Below are 10,000 nucleotides of genomic sequence, written 5' to 3'. Positions count from 1 at the left end.
AGAGAGAGAGAGAGAGAGAGAGAGAGAGAGAGAGGGAGGGAGACTTATGCCATTACTCCATTTTGCACGCTCTCTCTCTCTCTTTCTCCCTTCCTCTCGCTCTCTCTCTCTCTCTCTTTCTTCTACATTGCATTCCTCCGCTTTTGCAATAAGTAACTCCGACCGATCTCCACGCTTCAGTTGCTCTGGCTGCGTGCAAGAAGCAAAGAAAAGAATCGTGATAAACATCAGCTGATCATAATCGGTTCCTGTAGCGTTGGTGGTCCCAGCCTGTCCTCCTGCAGTTAAGTGGTCTGGGAAAGCAGGATTGCAAGGAAACCGGTAGTGATGTTCTCGGCCGTAAACTGTGTTCATGTTCCTGTGGCAGGGATTGTTTGGCATGTACTCAGTTGTGCAGTGTGTGTTGTAGGTGTGTAAACATAGACACGAGTATTCACAGGTAGGTCTACACACAGACACACACATACATATATATATACATATGTATGTATGTATATATGTGTATATATACATATACATATACTTATACATACACACATACACACGCACACGCACACGCACACACACACGCACACGCACACGCACACGCACACGCACACACACATACACACACACACACACACATCTATATTGTTATATATCTATATATATATGTATATTATATATTTATATATAAATATATATATGTATACATATATACACATATACTAATACATATAAAACCAAAAAAAAAAAAAAAAAAAAAAAAAAAAAAAAATATATAAAAAAAAAAAAAAAAAAAAAAAAAAAAAATATATATATATATATATATATATATATATATATATATATATATATATGTGTGTGTGTGTTTGTGTGTGTGTGTTTGTGTGTGTGTATGTGTATGTGTATATGTGTGTGTGTGTATATTTGTGTGTGCGTGCGTGTGTGTGTGTCGTGCATGTGTGAGCGTGATGCAGGTCTCACCTAAAAGCGATAAAAACATCCAGCTGATAAATGCCTTTTATTCGAGGAAAAGACGAGAGTAACGATGCGAGGCAGCAGCAACGGCATCGGTCACGCCCGCCCGATAATTGGCGTACTGCGTCACTGCGCTCATTAATGTCATGCACCAACGCCGACATGAAACTGGGAGGAAAGACTATAAACACAGCAACGTGAATTATTCGGTAGTTTTCAAAAGGAAGAGGTTTATGATACAAATTTTTGAATATGGTGCTATTTGATAGAAGACAACATATTTTTTGTAATAGTCCGAAACGGTTCAATTGGGTATGAATGTATATCATTCGGTTTGTAATTATATCTATTCCGGAGGGACTGTTTTGATAAGTTGGAGTTCATATGAGAAAGATAAAATTTATAGTTTTATTTTTTCGTAGTTAAAATAAACCAAATGCCATTTATATATTTATTTATTTAATTTTGTCGATCTATCACATTTATCTATATACAAGTTAGTTTAGTTTAGTTTAGATCTTTATTTACCACCCTGGCTGACTGCACAGGCATGGGCAAGCTTTGATACATTTATGTAGTCATGACATTGTTTCTAACATTGTATTACAAATTAAGGTAATAACATGATTTTATTCTATAGTATATCAACTGTCAATAGACATTTGATAAATGTTGTAATTGGGTATCATATACCGAATTTCGGATATAGCATAAGTACATCTAGTACAGTTGATGTTATTAAATAATTACATAACTCTGCATATCTCATGCTAGGAGGCCTGAAAGGTTGTATCAAATGGCACTCTGAAATGTAATGTTCAAGTGTTCGTTTATACTCTTCGTTGCAAAGTCTGCATTTAGTTTCTTCTACATTGCATTCTACAACTGACCTGCCAATACATTCTGTATCCAAGTCTAATTCTTGCAGTCACAATATCACATTGTCTTGTCTTTGTCTTGTATGAACCATAAATGAATCTCTACTGCGAAAACTGGTCAAATTGTTTTATGCTACAGCTTTCAGGTCTTTGAGATTTGTTAGCTCCATCAAGTCCTCCCTATTGGAGGTTCTTATTATGTGTGAGATCCTAGCAAGAGTTATGCCAAAGTATATATCCACAATTTGCTTATCACATCCTGCCCTCGCTAAGCGATCAGCATGATCATGTTTAGCGATTCCAGCATGCGATGGTATCCACACAAAATGTATAACATGTCGCCGTTCCTTGGCGCGATGTACATTTATTCTTATATCATTTACGATATTTCCAACACCTTTATCAAGAGTGTTCAGAGCCTGGAGAGCACTCTGCGAGTCGCAGAAAATTACTCCTGAGCCTTGAGTTAACAGAAAGTCTGTGGCTATGAGTATTCCTGCAAACTCAGTTTGCGTAGTGCTCGCCCAGTCATGAACCCTCCTACAATCTTGGTGCTGCAAAATATTGTTTTTATATACAACATAAGCACATCCTGCTCTACTTCCAGACTGTAAGGATCCATCAGTGTAGCACTCATAGACATTATTCAGAGTATTTTCAAGATGCTCATTAATGGTTGCAAAGGCGTGTTGCTTATACAAGCGGTAACGAAACATGGATGGTTGTACCGTAGAGTAATAGGACAAATTTAGATTACAGTACTGTTTATTGTAATATAAAATATTTCCATTGCATATAAACATCCTTAAAGAAAACATGCACATACGTGCGCACACATACACACACACACGCACATATATATATATATTTATATATATATATATATATATAAATATATATATATATATATATATATATATATATATATATATATATATTTACATATTCATGCATATATATATATATACATGCAAATGTATATATGTGTATATGTATACATTATATATTATTATTATAAATATATGTATATATTTATATACATATATATATATATATATATATATATATATATATATATATAAAAATATATATATATTTATATACATATATATACATGTATATATATATATATATATATATATATATATATATATATATATATACACACATGTACATATATTCGTTTGTGTGTGTGTGTGTGTGTGTGTGTGTGTGTGTGTGTGTGTGTGTGTGTGTGTGTGTGTGTGTGTGTGTGTGTGTGTGTGTGTGTGTGTGTGTGTGTGTGTGTGTGTGTGTGTGTGTGTGTTTGCGCGCGCGCGCGTGCGTGTTTGTTTGTCTTTTAATGTGTGTCTATATATGTATTGATGTACTGACATTCTTTAATCTCAACGGTATAGGTAGATGATTAGTCCTATTGATTGGGCAGCTATTTCAGGAAGTCGGCCCACTGGTACAGTTATACCTCAGACTGTGTGACTATGCTTCTGCTTTTGATATGCTTTTAAAATCATAATTTATACTTCATGCATAAAAAAGCGAACTTTTTCAGAAGATGATATAATAAAAGAAATTGGAAAATAGGTTAAAATTGTGCCATGTTTTTTTTCTTCTCTTTTTCATTCCTGCAATATTCCATCCACGATTCCCCCTTTTTTTATGCATACGTCCCTAGTGACAATGAATAGACACAGACATCTTGTAATGGTTTGATGTTTGAGCATTGCAAAATGAATAACATTCCAATACAGAATATGCTAGTCTATTACTACCGTGAAAAGACAACGATGATAATTGTAAGCCCATTCCCCCAGGATGTTTGGGAGAGCGAGTGTACCAGTTCCAGGGGAATGGAGTTCAGTCCGACGCTCACATCAAGTACACGGGCTTCACCAAACCCCTCGCCCTCGAGTCCGTGTCCTTCTGCGTCCGACTGAAGTTTTACTTTTTGTGGGACGTGTCGGGGTTCCTGCAGCTCTCGAACGCCTCTGACGTGCACAATTTACGGGCAGGTGAGTCGGAAGACCTCAGACTGCACGTATCAATTGTCGATTGTCATGTAGGACTTCTAGTGGAGAGCAAATTGTGTATAAATAGTAACATATCAATAGATATTTTGTGGATAAAGGATATATAGGCACGTGCATGCAGATAGGTACTTGAAATGTCAAGCATTAACCGTTTCTTAAAAGAGGATAAATGATTTAGGTTGTCCCCCGCACAGAGGTGAACCTGGACTACATCAGAGTGACACTGGTGAAGTTCCGGCGCTTCCACTTCCTAAAGCACCGTCTGCGCGCCCTCACATGGCACCACATATGTGTCACGTACAACGACGGCCTCATGATTTCCTACTTGGACGGAGAAGAACAGGACCGTCAGCAAGGCAACCTCAGCGACGTCATCACCGGAAACATCCTCAAAGTGGGATCCTGGGACAAGACCAACAGCTTCAGCGGCCAACTGACGCAAGTATGGCATCGATGAACTCGTAACTGCTGCCGCTGCCTAATCTGCATTTTGTGTGTGTTCTTGGCATTTTGTGAATGTGCCCACTTTATTGACTTCCTCTTCTTTACCTTTAGGTTAACATCTGGAGTCGAGCTTTGACGCCCAAGGAGGTCGTGGCCATAACGGAGTGCGAGGACCTGTCTGACGGCGATATCGTGGCGTGGTCGGGCCCTTGGGAGTTGAACGGGGATGTCCGGGAGTCCGAGGAGTCCATCGTTGAGCTGTGCGAGGACGCAGCCGCCACCGACTACTACTACTTCAACGACGTCCCAGCCTTGTCGGCATTCTCTATTTGCCACGGCCTGGGAGGCTCCGTGCCCATCCCCAAGACGGAGAAGGAGTACCAGGTGATCCAAAATGTCGTCGAGCAGTTCCGCCGCAACACCCCCTGCGAGAACTTCTGGGTGGGGATAACAGACCACGAGCAGGAGGGCGTGTGGGTGGAGCCGTTCCACAACCAGCACATCCACCCCACCTGGTCCATGGCCGAGCCCGATGGCGACAAACTGGAGAACTGTGCCGTGGCTTCGAGTCCGTCCGGATTTTCCGACAGCCGCTGCGACTTGCTGTTGTGCGTGGTGTGCGCCGTGCCGCGGAGGCCTGTGTGGACGCTGTTGGGCGCGTGCGAACGCCACCGGCGGAACACCCATCTGGTGGCCAGTCAGGACTTGGCTGCGAATCTCCTCTTCCGCGGGTACTCAGACTATCAGATCGTGCAGGGTAAGAATGAGAGTGAGTGGCTGTGGTGGGACTGGCAGAAGAACGAGACTCTCGCCGTCCTCGCGTACCCCGTCAACGGCATCCCCGTCGGGCGACAGAACTGGATCGTGAAGAAGGCGATGTGCGGCCGGGCGGCGGGCGAGCACCTGCGGCTGCTTCTGACCCCCTGCGGCGAGGGCTTCTTCTCCTGCGACGACGCCACCTGCATCCCCCTCTACCAGCGCTGCGACCTCAAGTTCGACTGCCGGGACCAGAGCGACGAGAGCGGCTGCCAGCTGGTGCGCTTCCCGCCCGTCTACCGGCCGGACTTGCCGCCGGCCATCAACTACAACATCAACAACAACACGTCGGAGCCGCTTCCGGTGGGTGTGACCATCATCATCGAGAGCGCCGACGTCGACACGAGGTCCATGCACATGCACGTCAACCTCAACGTCTCGGTCACGTGGAGGGAGGCAAGGATCGACTTCCTGAACCTCAATGAAGACTACACTCTTAACCGGTACAGACACGCCTCTTTTGTTTTCTTACCGCTTCTGTCATCAGGATGTTATTGCCAACATTGTTATCCTTGGCATTGTTAGGATTAATCATCTTCATCTCCCCATACATGTATATATATATATATATATATATATATATATATATATATATATATATATATATATATATATATATATATATATATAATGCATATATTTGCATGGCAGTGTCCCGTACGAGACGATGCAGAACATCTGGACTCCGGTGATCGACTTCACGAACACGAAGGGGAACCACATCACGATGACTGACGAGGAGGCCACGATGGTGGTCAACATGCAGGGCCGCCCCAGCCTCGGGGACAACACGCAGCCCGAGGAAGGTGGGTCAAGCGCGACTCAAGACAAAGAAAGAAACGCCATAAAGGATACGATGTTATTAAAATGATTGATAAAGGAGGCTGATTTTGTCCTTTTGAATTACAAAAAATGACGTTCTGCTGAATGCTTTTCTTTTCAAAAATTTAATTGCTTTATGAAACAGGTGGGACATAGAAAGTTAAATACTTAACTAAAGGATAGATTTAAACCATTAGAGGTTTAATATGTACTTCCTTACCATGAACTATCAACTAACAGCAGAGACAAAAAAGGTATCGCGTCTGTAATAATGTTTCCTAACTCTTGCAATATTGGATCTTATAGACATGATATCTTCACGTCAATTGAAATCAACAAATCCATCATGAGTTAGGAAATTCTAAAACTTCCTCTCAGAATATGTCATTATTTTATGTGTGCTTTGTCTATTCTAAGGCAAAATTATCAGAATCATAAAATATTATCCAAAGCTTCTGCAAACACATCAAGACATGTAGGTCGCAGCAAAATAATGAGGCACATTTTTTTTACGTGTAATTTTCTAGTTTTAATTTACTTAATCATCTTGTTATCGCACGAAAAGATACTTCACATTGTTAAGCAATTTACGTCCTTTTACACGAATGCCAATCTACTTTTTTTACTCATAAATATTAAAAAATGAAAAAAATGATAAATGTAGACGTTCGTCACGTCGTTTGAATATTACAAAAAAAGTAATTTGACATCCATTCCTTTGAGCTTCGATTTGCATAAAACAAATCTTCAGCTGCACAAAATTCTACACTCTGGTGAGCACGCAACATGAAACGACTGTCCAGCTCGCGAGGCTTTAAGACAACCTTGTATTTTTATTGATTTACTTACCACTTAGCAGAAGACACGCCAGGTAATTTCCATTATAATAATCTTCTATAAACGTCTGTGTCCACCAGTGGAGGTCTACGACGGCCTTGAGAACCCTCTTACGGTCCGCCGGAAGTACAGCATTACCTTCCAATGTCAGTTTGACCTCAAGATGTATCCTTTTGACCAACAGGTGAGATTCGTGAATAAGGGTGGTCCTTAGTAATGACCTTTTTTTCTAACTTCTGACCTTTAGTAAGCTTTAAGTTTCGGGAACGAAAGGATGTGCATTTTGACGCTTCAACTGTTGCTTAACGAAAGGACGTGCCTTCTGTTGCTTCAACTGTTTTTTAATGAATTTCTGGGATATTTTGTTGATTTGTAAATTACAAAATGGGGTTCAGGAGTAAATGTAGACAAATAAGCGAGAAAGAAAACAACAGAGTAATCATTTACTATCCCCAGTATTGCGACTTGGAGCTGACGATGCTTTCCGCGTCCTCCCGTCTGCTGGTCTTCGACGAGTCGGCGACGCGCGCGCTCTTCGACGGGAATCCGCAACTCGTCGAGTACACCGTCGGAGACGTCGAGATCGAATTCTTTAATGAAAAAGACTTTGCGGTGATTTTTGTTAAAGGTTAGAAGTCAATTTAGGTGCACTGGTGGTTTATACTGATTGGTATTTGCTATTTTGCTCTGCAGAATTCACTTCGTAGGTAAAATGACGAGGAAGATTCCGCGTAAAACATTCGTTTTTTTTCCCTCTGGACAGTGGAGCTGCTGAGGCGGTCGGGCTTCATCATCATGAACGTGTACATTCCCTCGCTGTGTCTCCTGGTGATCAGTTACCTGACGCTCTACTTCTCGGCCAACATCTTCCAGGTGCGAGTCCTGGCGTCGCTCACGTCCCTGCTGGTCATGGCCACGCTCTTCACGCAGGTCGGGTGCTCTTTTGAGTGAACGAACGACTGTAATTACTAAAAAAAAAATATTGTTTATAAATATGAAATATGATTTTTATAGCAGTTACATACACACCCACCCACACATATATAGAGAGATATCGCCTTAACAGCGTAATTATAATGTGTGTTTCAGGCCTCCTCTTCCCTGCCGAAGACGTCTTACTTCAAGATGGTTGACGTGTGGCTCTTGTCGAGCATCTTCTTCATATTCATCATCATCGTCCTCCACACCGTGATCGACCGCGCGAGGGAGGCGGACATTGCGCCGAAGGAGCCCAAGGGGAAGGGCAAGCAGTCCAAGACCCCGTCGGCGGCGTCCTCGGAGAAGCCCAACGTAGTGCATCCTTCCGAGCCGGGGGGCGTGGCCTCGGCCCTGACGGAGGTGAACGAGCCGGCTTCTCAGAGCTGCGCCGGCGTGTCCCTGTGCGTGCCCTCGGACCTCCTGCCCAACGCCCAAGACGAGGCCGGCGCCCCTGTGCCCCTCCACGAGAAGATCATCCAGGGGGCCAGAATCGCCGTGCTCGGCATCCTCCTAATCTTTAATTTCTGTTACTGGATTGTCGTTTTAGTGTAAAGTCCTGTGCTGGTTCCCTGATGCCACTCCCGATCCGGTTCCGTCGTCTACTTTGCCTGAGTGAAATACTTGACTATTTCTTATAGATATTTAATACAGATAGAGTTGGAACCTTACTGCAGTATTACCAATATTTAATACAGATAAAGTTGGAACCGTACTGCAGTATTACCATCACCTCTTAAACGTGGAATTGATTGTTTACGTTTACTCAGAGTTGGCAGATGTTGGTATTTTTTGTTTCTATGTTTCAAAGGCAAATTATGGACACATTTATACCATGACTGTTATTCCATTGTATGTCTCAACCGATCCAGAGAGACTGGACTTCAACTTCTTGTTACCAAGTGATATTCTGGGCACTTTCTTGTCTTTCAGTAATTTGTTTTTGTTGTTTTTATATAGTATTTTATGATACCTTTCATAATCCTTGCCATGATCTGTTTACTATACTGTAGATTATTTGCACTTCATGGCAAAGTTGTGTGAATAATATTTGACAAATAACATAAAATCTTGGCACGTTTTATCAAATAAGGCGAATTGCAACAAAAATTGTTTTGTTTTACTCTACCTTCCTTGCAGCTCTCGAGTATGGAAGAATTTAAGGAAATATTATATACGATGTGATCATATATGTCTTTATTTCTCTCTCTGTTTTCCTTGGTATATCCCAGTCATCTTTTCCCTTTCACTCTATCCCTGTTAGAGTGAGAGAGAGAGAGAGAGAGAGAGAGAGAGAGAGAGAGAGAGAGAGAGAGAGAGAGAGAGAGAGAGAGAGAGAGAGAGAGAGAGAGAGAGAAGAGAGAAGAGAGAGAGAAGAGAGAGAAGAGAGAGAAGAGAGAGAGAGAGAGAGAGAGAGAGAGAAAGAGAGAGAGAGAGAGAGAATGAGAAAGAGAGAGAGAGGAGAGAGGAGAGAGAGAGAATGAGAGAGAGAAAGAGAGAGAGAGAGAAGATGAGAGAGAGAGAGAGAGAGAGAGAGAGAGAGAGGAGATGAGAGAGAGAGAGATTAGGGAGAGTGAGAGTGAGAGTGAGAGAGGGAGAGAGAGAGAGAGGGAGAGAGAGAGGGAGAGTGAGAGTGAGAGTGAGAGTGAGAGTGAGAGTGAGAGAAGAGAGAGTGAGAGAAAGTGAGAGAGAGAGAAGAGAAAGTGAGAGAAAGTGAGAGAGAGAGAGAGAGAGAGAGAGAGAGAGAGAGAGAGAGAGAGAGAGAGAGAGAGAGAGAGAGTGTGTGTGTGTGTGTGTGTGTGTGTGTGTGTGTGTGTGTGTGTGTGTGTGTGTGTGTGTGTGTGTGTGTGTGTGTGTGTGTGTGTGTGTGTGTGTGTGTGTGTGGTGTGTGTGTGTGCGTGTGCGTGTGCGTGTGCGTGTGCGTGTGCGTGTGCGTGTGCGTGTGCGTGTGCGTGTGCGTGTGCGTGTGTGTGCGCGTGTGTAAATATCTCAACATGAGCATCTGTAAACATGAAAATCCACTGAGTGTTCTATAGCATGCACCAAACACACTCCCCTTTGACTCATAACAGGTGTATTGCTCATTGTTCACAGGAAAAGATCAGAGACACGTCTTTTTTCGTCTGTCTGTGATACCGATTTTAATAAACATTTTCTTCTTGGTTACTTCTCTTTTCTAATCTGTATTTCCTTCATTTATTGCTCTCTTCCTTTCTCATTGCACGATTTTCTGTCATTCCT

At 42.3% G+C, this 10,000-nt stretch overlaps 1 protein-coding gene across 6 annotated transcripts in view; it reads left to right on the top strand.

Annotated features, from left to right (window-relative positions):
• The window catches only part of LOC122264280 (uncharacterized), a 20,721-nt gene extending 11,852 nt beyond the window's left edge, over positions 1 to 8,869 (top strand). For all 6 annotated transcript variants that reach the window (XM_043033100.2, XM_043033098.2, XM_043033099.2 and 3 more), the window contains exons 3-10: positions 3,650 to 3,847; positions 4,060 to 4,307; positions 4,421 to 5,568; positions 5,777 to 5,931; positions 6,865 to 6,968; positions 7,241 to 7,412; positions 7,548 to 7,714; positions 7,874 to 8,869. In XM_043033100.2, the coding sequence (XP_042889034.2) occupies positions 3,650 to 3,847; positions 4,060 to 4,307; positions 4,421 to 5,568; positions 5,777 to 5,931; positions 6,865 to 6,968; positions 7,241 to 7,412; positions 7,548 to 7,714; positions 7,874 to 8,314 (2,633 nt within the window). In that variant the 3' untranslated portion in view covers positions 8,315 to 8,869. The remainder of the gene's footprint in view (positions 1 to 3,649; positions 3,848 to 4,059; positions 4,308 to 4,420; positions 5,569 to 5,776; positions 5,932 to 6,864; positions 6,969 to 7,240; positions 7,413 to 7,547; positions 7,715 to 7,873) is intronic.
• Positions 8,870 to 10,000: the final 1,131 nt, after the last annotated feature.

The sequence above is a fragment of the Penaeus japonicus genome, unplaced genomic scaffold (assembly GCF_977035675.1).
Source record: "Penaeus japonicus unplaced genomic scaffold, GWHDUDI00000001_assembly GWHDUDI00000019, whole genome shotgun sequence".
In the NCBI taxonomy this organism is placed as follows: Eukaryota; Metazoa; Arthropoda; class Malacostraca; order Decapoda; family Penaeidae; genus Penaeus; species Penaeus japonicus.
The sequence above is the reverse complement of the archived record's forward strand: the minus strand, read 5'-3'. Positions and strand labels throughout refer to the sequence as shown.